This window comes from Drosophila guanche, unplaced genomic scaffold, assembly GCF_900245975.1.
Source record: "Drosophila guanche unplaced genomic scaffold, DGUA_6, whole genome shotgun sequence".
Taxonomy (NCBI): Eukaryota; Metazoa; Arthropoda; class Insecta; order Diptera; family Drosophilidae; genus Drosophila; species Drosophila guanche.
The window spans coordinates 1105050-1120190 of record NW_022995758.1 but is presented as its reverse complement, the minus strand read 5'-3'; the positions used below and the strand labels follow the sequence as shown (position 1 = coordinate 1120190).

Here is a 15141-nt window from a genome sequence, read left to right as displayed (position 1 = left end):
ATCCGATGTTCAGGTTGGAGAGGGAATGCGCTTAGAGAAAACAAAGATGAGTAAAAGTTGGTGCGAGATTTATTTCGGCCACTGGCCATGCTCCAAGAATATAATGCAAAACTTTTGCCAAGCAAATGCAATTTGCCATATAATGGATTCATAATTTAGTAAAATTGCAGAATTAAAACGAGGAAAAAAAAAACAAAACGATTATTGGATATTTACAGTATTTACAGACTGCTGGCACCGCTCCGACTTCGTCTGCTGCTCGGCGGATTCCGTTGAGGATTCAGTCCTAGGCCCAGCCTCCGGCTGGTTGCCAGCCACCACCGCCGCCTCCACCGCCAGAGGACCAGCCTCCACCTCCGCCGCCACCGCCACCATGGCCACCTCCGCCGCCTCCACCGCTGCTTAGCTTGATGATCTTGATAACCTTTGTGGCACCGCCGCCGCCGCCACCGCCACCGCCTCCTCCGCCAGATGACCAGCCTCCACCGCCGCCACCACTTGACTGCCAGCCTCCGCCTCCACCACCTCCGTGTCCACCGCCGCCGCCACCGCCGCCTCCACCTAGGCTAATGATCTTGATGAGCTTGACGTCGCCACCGCCGCAGCCGCTGCCGCCGCCTCCTCCACCAGAAGACCAGCCACCACCGCCGCCGCCTCCTCCACCAGATGACCAACCTCCACCGCCTCCGCCGCCACCGCTAGATTGCCAGCCTCCACCGCCGCCTCCTCCACCGCTCTCAGTGATTACTTTAATTATCTGGATATCACCACCACCGCCGCCTCCATGGCCTCCGCCTCCATGGCCTCCGCCTCCTCCTCCACCACCATATCCACCGCCGCCGCCGCCGCCGCCGCTCGAAGACCAGCCACCGCCTCCTCCACCTCCGCCGCTCGAGGACCAGCCTCCTCCACCGCTGCTGCCGCCAGGCTTCGGCTTGGCCGTCACGCTGGCCGCTCCGATGAGCAGGAGACACACAAAGGCCTGCAAGACAGAGACACAGACAGCCAGCAATCAGCAAGGATTATTCACTCACAAAAAGCACCAAACAAAAAGAACAAAAGGGACAAGGAAGAAGGGCTAAGGGATAAGGAGACAACACGAGGTTCCGTTGCGTTTTGTATGCGTGATATTTGGGATTGGTTTTTGGGCTATGAGATTCGGATATTCCACAATCCTGCCGAGTCCACGTACTTTCATTGCTGGTAACGCTTCGAGTAAGTACTGCGCTCTCTTGAATAGGCTCTGTGGAAACGCCGCGGATCCACAACTGACATGACCACCACCGGCGGCCCGGGCTTATATACCCAGCCCCAGCTGTGGCTTTGGCTTTTGAGCATTAACCGGAAAAGCACTGCTGAAAATGCTGCAAAAAGCAACGATTTTCCACGCTCACTGTTCGCGTCGGAGTTCGGTAGTTGCAGATGGCAAGTGGCATGTGGCAGATGGTGGATGGTGGATGGAGGAGGCTCTTCCAGCGAACATTTGCTACAATGTGGGCCAAATGCTGCCGCATCATCATCATTGCCATTAGGCGCAAGGGATAGGGGTCCGGGATGCTGAATTAGGATAGGACAAGCAGCAGACGACGGCAGGCGAAAGTGAGGCGACTCTCTGTCCACAGACAACTCATAACGCTGACTCCATTCGTTTTTCCCATCTGCAACAGATTGCTGCTGCTGTGTGTATGGCGTTGGTGGCGGCCGGTCGAACGGTTCGTTTGTGTAGCATCAGCATGAGCATAGCATCCCCCCCATACAGTCAGACTAAGCAGTTGGCTGCACCTTTCCCATTACATAATCCATGCGGCAGCCACAGCCACAGCCACAGCAACAGCAACAGCATCGGCCCAACTTGAAACTTGCAGCTAGCTGCTGGTGCTGTTGTTGCCACTGCCGCTGACATTATTTGATTTGCATCTGTGGGTCTGCCCGTAATGGCCCGATCATTTGCAATTTGCCCCAAAACGATGACAAAGCCAGTCGAACGATTGGCCCGATCCCAGATCTCAGAGCCAGCATTCAGCCATTAACCATTTGGGCGTGACGTCTCCACATTAGCCACACCAACACAGGCCAACACAGCCACCGAAAACCCCAAATGGTCCCCCAGCTGTAATGTGCTCCAAAAGAGCTTGCCTTAAATTTGCAGACAAATTGGACAGCCACAGGCGTGACCCGTCAGAGTCGCTCCAAACTGGAGAACTGCCCTCAGAGCCAAGAAGTTGAAATATATTGCAATCCTCAATATGAAAATCATTCCCGGAAGAAAACAAAAAGAAAGATTTGTCATAATATTTGTTGTATTTTCCATGTTCAAATCATTTTCTTTCAGTTAACAAAGATATTCGCTGCATCACACATGATCACATGCATCACACGATTTCCCCTCATTAAGGGGTCTAGGCAAAGGGCGGCTTTAGAGGCGTGGCAGCACTCCACTAATTACAGATGCGATAATTTCCAACGAAAGTGCAATGTGAGCGGCGGCGGCGGCAGTGGCAAGCACTCACACTCATAAATCTCCTCATCAGCATCTCTTACACAATCTGGCGGAGATGCCCGCGGAAGGGGTGCTCGACAGAGGGATGGTGTAGGAGGAAGAGGCGGCAGCACAGGCAAAGTAAATAAACTGTCGTCAATTGCAACGACGACCCAGACGAAGACGCAGTGGCAGCTGTAGCTGCAGTTGCAGTTGCAGTTGCATTACCAATTGCAGTTACTGAAGACGCAACACGACGCACTCGCGCCAAGATGCGAAACGAGCTGCGAAATGTGGATGGGCCTTCTGCTCGGGGGACATGGGTATGAGTATGAGTCTCGAGGAGATCGCAAAAGAGCCAAGTGGACAGCGTACACGTACAGGCTAAAGAGCTTGGATCGGATTAGATCAGCTAGGCACGAGGCCAGAGACACAGCCACAGCAGCTAGCTGTCAAACAACAATACAAGAAAAAAAACACATCCACCGTGGCCAGCACCACGACTCCAACTTGTGGGATTATTCTCTACAAAATGAGGTCTCCATGAAGTGCCAAAAGATTCCACATAAATGATTCTCTTGGTTTTATATCTAACTAATCAAGAAATTCCCCTTTTAATACCTCTTGCGAGTAGCATATAAAATTTCAAATTGCTTTGCAGGCAGTGTGCCCAGCAACAGCCAAAGTCGTATAAGTGAAAACTGGCAACGAAGAAGCACCACAGCCTCGACCTATGGCAGGGAGGCAGGCAAGCTGGCGAGACGTCTCCGAAAGCTCCGAAGCTCCACAAACAAGACATTTTTTAGTGGTGTACTGGAGCAGCGGGTCAACTGCACGCTTCGGAATCGGATGCATCGCCTTCGGGGGCTAGAGCTGGGGAGTCGTGAGCAGAAGAGGTGGAAAACTAGTTTTGTGCCTACATGAACTTATGATATTTATGGGGCTGGCCATGGAGCTGCCGACTCTTTCTCTCTAATATTTGGAAGTCGGGCCTATAATTTTCGCATTGAAACTGAAAGACATGGCGAGTGAGCGAGAGCAAGAGGGACGACGACATTCGATCAAATATTGTGATCGCTCGAAAAAGCGACGGTCGTCCCCTGGTCGGCCTCTGTTTATGTCTGGCTTCCGGATTATTTCGTAACTCAGTTTCCTGCTTCGCTGGGCTCGGGAGCAGCACATGGAGCAGAGCCACATCCTGCCCAGGGCTTATGAAACAAGCTCGTGACTCGTGGATAATCGACTGACTCAATCGATTGTGGAGCATCTCTACGCCAAGTGCAGTCCCCATCCAACTGCTGGTGTGGCTGGTCTTTCTACTGGTTTGTCGTACAGTTTGGTTTGGTTTATTCGATAATTATTCATAGGTTTGTATTCGTTAATAATTAATTAATTCGGTAATTTAATTATGTTTAAAGTGATGTTGTCTGTTTACATTGCATTTGGTTTCCGTTTTCCTAAGTTGTATAATTAATTTGTAATCTCATTCGTTAAATATCCATTTGGTTAATTATTGCAAAAACGCCTCAAACACCGGTATGAGGGTATACCATACCGTACCATATGTATGTCCGCTATCTTGATGACCTATTTGACCTCTCTCTCTATATATATATATATATATATATATGGCTGATCTGAATGATCTCGGCGACGATCTACCCCATGGTTACCTGGAGATCTTCCATATACACGCTGCTCCCTCTATCGTATATGGAGTTGTACACTCGGTTAACCGTTTACGATGCTTATATATAGGCATATGTATATTACGATATAGCTATGAGTATCCAGCCCCTGAGGGAAGCTCCCCCGCATTGAATTGAACTATTTATAGAGCACATAAAAAAAATGTCTAAAAAAAACGGCACTCGAAAAAAAATGTGAGTTAATGCAAGGATTTAAAGTTAAGTTAAGATTATTTCCTATGCGAAGACTAGACTGCTTTATTTTTACATAGAATCTGCTCTCCTGACTAGATGGATTCGCGACTAGAGACGGTTTGGGTGATTGGGTGGGGGATAGGGTGGTAGCCGAAAGCATCCGCCGACGAGGCGAGGCAGAGTCCAGATGAGATTCGTTCATTAGCAACACCTTTCAGGTACTTATTAAATACTTTTTTTTCTGGCTCGGCACGCTGCTCGAGGCTGCTCACGGCTTACGCTACGGGGAGGATTGTGGAGAGAAGGGTATGTTGAGGTATGATCACTCCGGGTCCTGGCTCTGCTCCGGAGATATCATGACCTCAATGGGCATTAGCTATTGTTCCATTATGATCGTATCCTCGGGCTTGACATTGCCGGAGTTGATGGCCTCCATGGCCTTGCTCAGGAGGGTGGCATCCTTCAGACTGACGACCTGCACCAGCTGCGGTTCCTGCCCCGGACCTCCCTGGATCATCATCTGGTGCATGCCGGGTGACATTGTGATCGTCTCCAGCTGATCGCCATTCTCCACCTGGTGGGGAAGCGCAAAGCAAACGAAAAAACAGGTTAGAAATTACATCTTTAACGATCGATCGATTGGATATTGTAAACTGTGTTTTATGTTTCCCTAAATGATGATGAGGTTTGGTCGCGTCGCTCATTCGTCCATGTCTGTCTCCAAGGAAACTAACAAAAAGAAAAAAACAAACAAACAAAGGCACGATCGAACGATCGATGAATACTTACACAAAATCAGGGCTAGCAAAAAATACAAAGGTTAAAATATGCAATAATATGAAATAAAACGAATACAAATTATAATTAAAATCACAACAACAAAAGATTTATTCAATAAAATTTGTTGGTTTTTGTTTTCTTTTTCGTTTACGTTCACTTTCACTTCACTTTGGCTCCGAGCGGCTACCCCTGCGCAGGGGTAGAGCTGCGGAGAAACATTTGGTCTAAAACAACTAAATACATATAATATTTTCAATTACACACACATTAAACTAAACATTCAAATAATGACAATAATAATAATTGAATAAAACATAATAATAATCATAATAAAAATAGTAATAGATCAACATAAAAATAACTTTATATGCACTTTCAATGCTTGCAGCGAGCGACCCAAAAGGCTGGGTATGCCAGGCAAGTGATGGGATACGCGTATGTACATATATCCCTAAATAACTATATATTCTACTCGCTATATGTGGTTTTAGGGCTAATCCAAGGCACAAAATAAAATACAAATCGATGGCATGTTCTGCTATGCTCTGGCTATATCTGGCGCTTAGCTGATTTCATTTTGTCTACATTTTCAATGCGGGATTGACTAAAATTTGGTTTTGGTTACGGGTTTCGATGGGTTTTGATTTAAACTAGGTTCCTGCCTGCTCGCTTGACTACTTACCGAACTAAACTAAATCAAGATTTGCCTAGCATTCCAATTGCAATTCCTCACTTCATTTACTTTCTAAAATATTTGGTTTGAGTTCCACCCTATGCCCTAGCAAGATTATGTGCAAGACTATACAAATCACTTAAGGCTAAAACAAACGACAACAAAAACAAAAACGGATATCCATGATTGGTTTGCAGCTTGATTAACTAGGAACATGACTGATTAATTTAATTTTAGTTTTAGTTTTAGTTTCCTTTTTCTTCGATTTTACTGCTATATGCGTGCGTGCATATTCTGATTTTTGGTTCTTGTTTCAATTATCAACAAATTATCTTCCTATTTGGTTTTCTGCTTTCGATTCATCGAAGTTTTCTGCTCCGATCCGAACTCAAAATAAATTCTATTCCAGTTCTAGTCAGGAACTTTTCCTACGTTTTCCCTACTCTTCCTGCATTGTTTCCTCGTTCCTCGATTCATCGGGCATTCACAATGTGTTATTTTCTTCTAAGTATAGATGGCAAGTGTGTGTATCTGTGTCTTGTATGAGGTGTTTCTATTTTGTAAGCTAAATGTTGCGTATGTATTGTGTATGTTTTGTTGTGAAAAGCCGCTTCTTGACTAGATTCGAGAGGTGCGCCTGTATCTGTATCTATGCATGTGTGGGTGGGGTTTTCGCGACCCGTACGACGGGTCAACTGGTTTACGACTATGGGCTTCTACTCAAAATTCTCCAACTTAATCGTTCTGGCCGGCAGCTGCAGCTGCATGTTTGTAAGACTGGCACTGTCCACGCAACGTATGGCGGCAGCTGCAGCAGCCGCAGAGGAGGAGCTCGAGCCCATGCCCACAGGGGAGTCGCCTGAGGCGGAATTCTCGCCTGCCGCCTTTGCGGGTAACTTGCGGCTGCTCCTCCCAGTCTTGCGACGCTTCTGGGCCAAAGTTGGCTGGTCTTGGGCCTTGCTGGTCGCCGCCACACGTCGCGTGGAGCGTGTTGTCGTTGCTGCCGTTGTGGTGGTGGGAGCAGTCGGACTGGTATTGGATATGGGGGATGCCAGCAAAATGGGAAGGGGCCTCTTAATGCTATTGCTGCTGTTGTTGTTGTTGTTGGGAAGGGTACTGTTGTTGTTGTTGTTGTGGTAGGGGTGGTGACTATGGTTCTGGTGGAGATTAAAGCCCGCACTACTGCTACTTTGGTTGCTACTGCTACTGTGATTGTTGGCAGTGGTGGCCGCCGCAGGCGCTGCCGCCAGATAGTAGCGCGCCCCTACAGGAGCTGCCTGCAATGTGAGCGACTGTTGGTGGTGCCCCAGGGTCGATCCACTGCCACCGCCACCGACACCGCGTCTGCCGAGAACAGCATGGCCAGCGCTAATCAACGAGTAGCACTGCAGGGGGCCGGTGGCCGGCGGCTGAGAGCCTGAGGCCGAGCTGGAGGTGCGCGTGGCGCTGGTATCTACCTGCATGGGGGCCAGGCACACGGTGCCGTCGCTGTTCGTCTGGAGCTGCTGCATGTTGGCCATCACGGATTGGTACATGGAGACGGGCACCGAGATCACATTGCTTACAGAGACGGGATAGCCTGCAAGGGATACGGCGAATGAGCCTAATTCGATAATACCATCATCAGAAGTGCACAACTCACCCTGGCCGTCCTCGGTGGTGATATAAATTTGCCCATCTTGCGTCTCGGTCAGATCCACGGTCATGTTCTCATGCCCGTTGACATCGGTGAGACTTTGTACGGTCTGAATGGTGGCTCCGCCCTCTCCCTGATGCAACTGCAAAGAGAAAAAGAGATTGATAGAGTCCAGTCGTTTGTACATGGAGCACTCATTACTCACCGTTGCCACACCCTGCACCTGGGCGGTTGTGCCGTCCGACAACGTGATAATGGGATTATTGGGATCCACCTGGATGAGGGAAACCGTGCCATCAGCGTTCTGCGAGAGAACAGTCTGCGTGGTGTACTGTACGGGAAAGAGAGGCGATCGAAAGTTGTAATTGTGGCATCACTGATAAAATACATAAAACAAAGGGTAGGGTAAAAAGTAATCAAGCCAACAAAGCAAATCATATATTAAAAAGTGCAAAGAAAAAAACAATAGGTGAACGATACTAAACATAAAACAACAAACAACATTCTATGGATCGAGGCAACATTCAATTTGGAGACACCACTGTGAATAGACGTGTTTTATTTTGGGTTTTTTGTTGGAGTTGAAGAGAGTCGTGTGTGCGATTTGTGTTCGACTTGTGGCAGATGGAAAAAATGATAACTTGCAATGAAAAACCAGCTGAAAGGAAAATAAAAAACAAAAATATATTTTTAAAATAAAAATTAGGAGACAAACAAACAAAACAAAAATATATAATGTCATTAAATCAAATATCAATCAAATAATCGGTTTTCATCTCTTAGCGAAGACGATCAGTACAGTGCAGAAGTACATCAAAATATCGACTAATGTTAATAAAATGATAATGCAAACGATCGGCAGCATTGCAAGTAAAAACAAGTAAAGAAAACGACACAGCAAACGTCAAACATCAGCAGCAGAACAACATAACGTTGAGCCAAATAATAATCTGCAAACAGAAAAGTGTTTTTGGGATATGGACGAGCACCACGGACGACTATGCGCAGGACCTATTCATATTTTTGTTGTTTTTACAGTCTTTGGATCAAGTAAGTACTTCGAAAACAAACGCAATTCCTTCAACTTTTTTTCTCTCTATCAGTTTTTGCCTAACTCCTATAACAACCATTGAATAAAACCAAGGCATTCAGGATCTTTGAAACGCTAATTTAACTCGTTCTTTCATGTGTGAATATCCTTTGATTGGATTCGAATTAATGGTTGACTTGACTTTCGCTTATACAATTTATGTATCCTCCATTAATATTTATCTTATCTACTTCCAGTACCATCCCCTGGATAACTATTTAACAACAGCAAAAATTCCCAAACAAATAATATTCCAAGTCCTTTAGCATGTCTCATAGGTGCACGTCGTGTTCCCGGCTCGTTGATTAGTGGGATACAAGAACAGAATCGGAACAGAAGAATGGCAATCATATTCGGATTCGTATTCGGTTTCAGTTTCAGATTAGTACGAACATCAACGTCGCTCAGCGTTATGGGCTCGATGCAAACTTGGGCATTCGCTATCTGCTGGGCAGTGACGGTCTGGGCGGCCGAATTTTGGGCTGCGGCCGCTGCTTGGGCGGCACTTACGGCGGCTGCCGTCGTTTGCACAGCTGTAGCCGTGGTCGTCCCGCTGGCTGTCGTCAGCTGTATGGTCTGCGGCTGTCCGCCGCTGATGGGCTGGATGTGAACGGTGCTGCCGGCGGGTAGGTGGTGGTGCTGCTGGTGGTGCTGTTGCTGGTGGTGCTGCTGCTGTTGCTGTTGGTGATGCTGCTGCTGTTGCTGTTGTTGTTGCTGGTGCTGCTGCTGCTGCTGCTGCTGCTGCTGCTGGTGGTGCTGTTGGGCCGGCGCCTGGCATATTTCAATCTTGGTGGAGGCCGGCAGGGTGGCCGTGGTGGTCACATGCTGGTTGTTGGTGCTCTGTATGATCGTCGGGGCCGGGGAGTTGGTCTGGGCAGTGTGGGTGGTGATCACCGTACCGGCGCTGTTGATCTTTACCACATTGACCTGCTGCGGTTGCTGTTCGTTAGAGTTGAAGGTTTGAGTTTGACGTTTAGTTAGTCGAATGAATCAAATGTGGGGTTATTGGAATCGAATGGAAGTGAATGAATTGGACCACGAATGGATGGGAATTGGGGAATGGGTAATGTGTAAAGGGGGATGCAGAGATTAGTTTTTCGTGCACCTCGTGACACCGTTGAACCCAGACCTTGCGTTGCCGCTAAACTCTGATCAGACATGGGAATCGGTGGGGGGGGGGGGGGGGGGCCTTTTGGGTCATACTCACGTTGCTGTTCCCTGACGGTGGCGTCATTGTTGTCACTGTGTGGATGGTGGGCGTGCTGGACAGTTCCATGTCTTCATCCTCGTCGCCCGATTGCGAGATCAAAGCGTTGACTTTGTCATCGTCATCGGCAAAGGTCGGCAGCAGGTCCTCCCGCCCATGATATTTGTAGCAGTTGATCACGATCTTGCGTAGCGCATGCGTCCAGCTGATCTGTAGCCATCACAGATGGATAGGGAAGGGAATGGAAGGGAAGCTTGTGATTAGTACAATTCAGCGATTGAACGGGGGCGGCTGTTTAACACCCACCCCACCCACCTTCTGCTTGTCGTCCTCGGAGCGGGCATCCATCCGCACATTGGCCCACGGCAGCTCCTTCGGCCACCACGGTGGTCGTGTCGACTCCCGTCCCCAGCCGGGCTTGCCCCGTCCCGTCGAGTACTTGAGCATCAATGGAATGAAGGCCCGCAGCTGGGCCTGGGTCATCTTTTCGACGGGCGTCGGTATCCCATCGATCACCAGGCCGGGCAGCTCGAACAGCGACGGATCGTCTTGGGGCGGCGGCGGCGCCTGCTGTGCCAGCGCATTGTCCAGCTCGTCCATGACGATGTTCTTCAGGTTCCGGAGCACATCCTCCAGTGGCTTAGCGCCGAATACCTTATAGCTGGTGTTGGGCTTGCCCGGCGTTGCCACCAGCACTACCGCCTGCTTGCCGACGCGACCCGTGAACTCGTAGATGATTCCACGCAGCTTGCGCAACAACCGGTTTTGCTGCCGCTTGCGCACCGACGGGTTCGTCTCGAAGCAGTGCGGCCGCTTGCGCTTCTTTGAGCTCGCAATGGCAGCTGCCGCTGCCACACCGACTGGTCCGGCGGCGGCCAGCTGATGGGCAACGTCGTCGTTGACGGGTATCGAGCCGAGATCGCCGTCATACAGGCTCCCATCGCTGCTGATTAGATCCTCTTCGTCGTCGTCGCTGCCCAGGCTCTGGTCCTCGTCGAGCATCTCTATCTTGTAGGTGGTGCCGTTGCTCTGGCTGCCGCCGGACTGCACTTGGCTGTGGCTGTGTCCGCCGCTGCTCGTCGTCGTGATGGTAGTCACGTTGAGGCCCCCGCTTCCAGAGCTGCCATTGCTCCCATTGCCGCCGCTGGAATTGGGTCCGCCGTTGCCTCCGGTGGTTGTTACGACCACATTGCTGCCGCCGGAGCCTCGCTGGCTGTTGGCCGGGGCCACGACCAGACGATAGCTTGTGGTTGCCAGTTTGGCTGTGTGTGAGGCTTACTTGTTTGATCTTTCTCTCACTCGTTCGTCTCTCCCTCTCCCTTTCTGTCTCTGTCGCTTGCTGGTCTGGTCCGGTGCTCCTTCACCTTCGATCCTTCGACTGTCTGCCCCTTATTCGCATGCGCACTGTGTGATGATAAGAGCTGTGGAGACAAAAGACAGAAAACAGAATTAACATATGCACGCAATTATGTATGTATCTGTAAATATATGTATGTATGCATGTTTATATCCCTCTCTTTCTTGCGAGACTGTTAAATTGTACAGTGAAAAAAGCTCTACAGTTCTCTCGCTGATAAGCGAAATGTGAATCAGGTCAAAAGCGCGCATGCGCAACGCCCAACCGCAATAACAAAACAGAACAACAAAAAACCACACGCACACACACACACACACACACACACACACACATATGTACATAATTAATTGTCAGAAATATGTATTAAACGTGTACAAATTCCTGTGTTTGCGTTTATATAAACAGCTGCGAACATGACAATCGTAGCTGCCACCACATGGAGCTACTTGGGGGGTGCCCCAGTGTCAAGAGACAGGCTAAAAGATGCCACAGATTCTACAGTCTATACCTTTGAATGTTCACTAAGTTCTATCGTCTCTTATAACTCAATACGAATAGTTTCGAACTATTTATCTTTTATTCACGTTTACTTGCTTCTTGCACAGCTGCACCTTATCGACTTTGAAGCATTCGAGCAGCATTGGAGCTCGCCGTGCTACAGCTTGAAGCAGCTCCAATGAACCACATCGACGTCTAGGGTCCACTGATGGGAGACGCGTAGAACGTGAGCTTGTCTCTAAATTTACATATGAGGGTGTGTGCAGGGTGTAGGGTCCACAAGGTTAACTGAATGTTCGGTTGTGGAATAGTGCTGCAATACTCTTATTTTAGACGGAATGACTGCATGGAGTGAACTTATGAGCCCCTAGTTATTTGCAGACTGTGATTCAGATAAAAGGGATAAGGTAAATCAATTAGAGCTGCATATGTACTTATTTCGTAAAGCACCATTCTTTTTAAATCCCATGTTTTTTTGTAGCTATCTTCACTTTGCCTCTCTATTATTTGAGCGAGCTTTTGTGCCTGTGTCGTCATCTCTGTCTATCTTCGTACACACTCGTATATCTACATGCATAGATCCCTGAAGCCAGTCTAACTTTTTAAGCAACTGTTAAAAAAATACACAATTAAAATATTAACGAGAAGGGACGTGGAGACGCTTCTTACGCGTCACAACTTTTATACACGGCACTCAGTACTACTTCTGCACATGGTCTCAACAAGACGGACGGACAGACAGACATGGCTCAATCGACTAGGCTTTTGATGCTGATCAAGAATATATATACTTTATGGGGTCGGAAACGTTTCCTTCTGTGTGTTACATACTTTGTGCATTTACTCTTCGAGTACCGGGTATAAAAACTTTTGGAGTGTTTTTTACGAGATGAACTCGTCGAATGCGAAGCTATTCGTTTTTCGGGCAAGCACTCTTAAATCTTATTATTGAATTTGTTTTTAAATTAAATTCTTAGGCTTGAGTACTTTTTTTTAATAAATTCAAATTTAATAATAACAAATTGTAAATAGTTTACTATTTTTCCCTGTATATCTCTTTCACTTTTACTATTGCTTTCCCTTTCTTTTTTCTGCTCTCCCTCTTAGAATATCTGAGCATGTGCCGTCGTCTCCTCACTGCGCAGACTCTACAAGCTTCGATCTTTCTTCTGGCAATCGCTCTCCCTCACTCTGCGCCTCTCGCTCTCTCGCACTCACTTTCGAATGTAGCTTCTTGGGGGCCTCTGCACGTGCGCATTGCATTCGATTGCAAGTTTGAACTCGAATTCGATGCACAAAAATTGGCAAACTCGACAAAAGTGTTTTTTGACAGCAACAGCCAGTCGCAAAACCGTACCCAAAAATATTTAATATTGTTGAAATTATCAAATTGTTTTTTTTTTGCTTGCCTTGACAATTTTCCCTTATTTCGGTTTCGATTTCGGTCCGGCGGCCTCCTGCCGGTGGTGAAAATAGTCCAAAATCCAATTGGGATTTTTTTAAGGGTTTTGGGACTACTGACATCAACATTAATTGCGTTATTTATGCCTTTAATTTTATTTCACGAACTTTTCAAGACACGAAACAATAAAAAAAACAGATTGTTTATATTTCACTTGAACACTTTTCCGCCGTGTGTGTTTCTTTGAGAACTCTTTAACGCAGACGCAGTGGAAGCACAGAAAAATCGGAGCTGGAACTGGAATTGTAAATATTGTATGATTGCAGCTCTCCAACCCGGACCCGGACCGATTGCAGCTCTCTCTATGGCGGCTCTGGCGGCTGTGTGACTCCGTGTGGCTCTTCTGAGTGCGGCTCAGTGCTGCGCTGCGCTGCGCAGCCGAGTGCTGGCTGCGGCTGGGCTGCCCGGGTGTCTGGGTGCTGCGCTCAAACGTTGAGTTCTATTTGCGTTTGCTCAGAGAACGGTAGCGGCAGCGGCAGTGCTTGCTCTATAGGCGTCCAAGGGAGGTGTAACAAGAACAGCAACATCAACAGAGCAACACAGCCGCAAGCAGAGCGGACCGGAGCGGAGAAGAGCGCACTGCCAAACCACCCCACGGACCGGACCGGGGCAGCGACGTCGACGCAGTTAAAAATCAATACTGCGCCCATGCGTCGACGTCGCTCGGCGACGGTTTCTGAGAGACAGAGAGAGAGAGAGAGAACAAAAGAAAAGCCCTTCGCACAAGTATCTTACATGTAATGCTGTCCTTCTTTAGCCCCCATTGTTCTACCTTTGAATGTAACTGTTTACCTTTGCAGCACCCCCCGCTCCACCAACGAAACAACAAAGAGAGAGACCCAAAGAGAGAGTAAGAACAGTGCTGGAAGCTCAGCGCTGGCGAATCAGAGAGCTTCCGTGGGGAAAGCTTTCGCCTGCATATGCGTGCCCAGCCTAACACCCCTCCCACCTCCCCGGGCAGCCATCCTGCGCAGCATTAAAGAGGGAAACCAATATTTGTGTGTATATATGGGCTTTTTGCAGGGCTGCGCGCAGCTTACCCCCAAAAAAGTGCTCATCCCCCATCCCCTCCGACTCCGTGGAAGTCCCCGCTCCCTGAAAAGGAAATTCGAATCGAAAAATCAACCCTTGAAACACCAGCAGCAGCACCACCAAGTGGTCGCACTTTACTTTCTCCACCACTATCGACGAGACACCAATGCCGTCAACAACAACAAAAACAAGAAAACAACTAAAAGGCGGCACGCAAACTCCTGGCGCTTAAGAATGATAGTGTCCGCGTCCCATCCTTAACCCCGGCAGACATATGGCCACGCATGCACTGCCCGTGCTGCTGGGCACCACCACACACCACCAAAACAAAAGCACCACCACCACAGCTGCACTGTGCACCACCCTGTTCTCTATCTCTCGCTCTGTTTGCCAAGAGGGGGTGGCTTTTTGGTAGGGATTTTTGGGCTGCGGTAAGCGCGTATCACTTGCGCGTGCCACTGGGGCATGCCAAAGTCACACTCTACTCTTCGTACAGTGGCGGGCACAAAAAGAGACCACAAGTGTCAAAAAAGTCCATATCCATATCCACTTCAAAGGTGTTTCCGAATTGTTTTGATTCCTTGCTTATTGTTTAGAAAGTTTGGGATTCCATAGAATCTATGTTACGCGGTAACTGAAACGGTAATGGGTTTTGGAGCCCTCCTGCTACCCAGAGATCGGAAGAGCTACCAAGAATATCTTTCAAATTCGAGCTGTACAACTGGAATTCTCTTATGTAAATACATTAAAAACGTTGGGAAATTTCGATATTCGATCGGTGGATTCTACGCGCACTATTCGAAGATAAAAACGTACGAAAATCAATGGGAAGGGAGTGAAATGGGTGGGGATCATGAGAATGCGAATAATAGTGTGCATGGCAATTGGTTATGATTGATGTCAGATGTACTATTGGGAGGCCCGACAGTGTTCCGTCTGTTTGCTGGATGTTGCGTGCGCAACCCTCGCTCTTTTCTCTATTTCTTTCTTTGCGCAGAGCTGCGCAAAGTTTTGCCAAATGCGAGTGCGCTCAGAAGCATGCTA

At 48.2% G+C, this 15141-nt stretch overlaps 2 protein-coding genes across 4 annotated transcripts in view; both read right to left on the bottom strand.

The window, feature by feature from the left end:
* Positions 1–217: 217 nt before the first annotated feature.
* LOC117590550 (putative glycine-rich cell wall structural protein 1) lies at positions 218–1300 on the bottom strand. Its single transcript, XM_034283292.1, has 3 exons — positions 1193–1300; positions 835–982; positions 218–780 (listed from the first exon to the last, which is right to left on the bottom strand). The coding sequence occupies exons 1-3, from the start codon at positions 1196–1198 to the stop codon at positions 287–289; spliced, it is 648 nt and encodes a 215-aa protein (XP_034139183.1). The 5' UTR covers positions 1199–1300; the 3' UTR covers positions 218–286.
* Positions 1301–3799: 2499 nt separating this feature from the next.
* The window catches only part of LOC117590549 (DNA-binding protein Ewg), a 15167-nt gene continuing 3825 nt past the window's right edge, over positions 3800–15141 (bottom strand). Inside the window, exons 2-8 of one of the 3 annotated variants that reach the window (XM_034283291.1) lie at positions 10064–11169; positions 9749–9958; positions 8935–9480; positions 7657–7782; positions 7458–7593; positions 7273–7394; positions 3800–4936 (exon numbers count right to left, since the gene is read on the bottom strand). In XM_034283291.1, the coding sequence (XP_034139182.1) occupies positions 4739–4936; positions 7273–7394; positions 7458–7593; positions 7657–7782; positions 8935–9480; positions 9749–9958; positions 10064–10750 (2025 nt within the window). In that variant the 5' untranslated portion in view covers positions 10751–11169 and the 3' untranslated portion in view covers positions 3800–4738. Of the gene's footprint in view, positions 4937–5269; positions 7395–7457; positions 7594–7656; positions 7783–8934; positions 9481–9748; positions 9959–10063; positions 11170–15141 lie in introns of those variants that run through there. The other 2 variants (XM_034283288.1, XM_034283290.1) reach the window with 2 other exon arrangements.

Coding starts and splice junctions, on each gene's coding strand:
- LOC117590550 (XM_034283292.1), bottom strand. Junction 781..834: donor CGGCGGCGGCGGCGGCGGCG/GTGGATATGGTG, acceptor GAGGCCATGGAG/GCGGCGGTGGTGGTGATATC.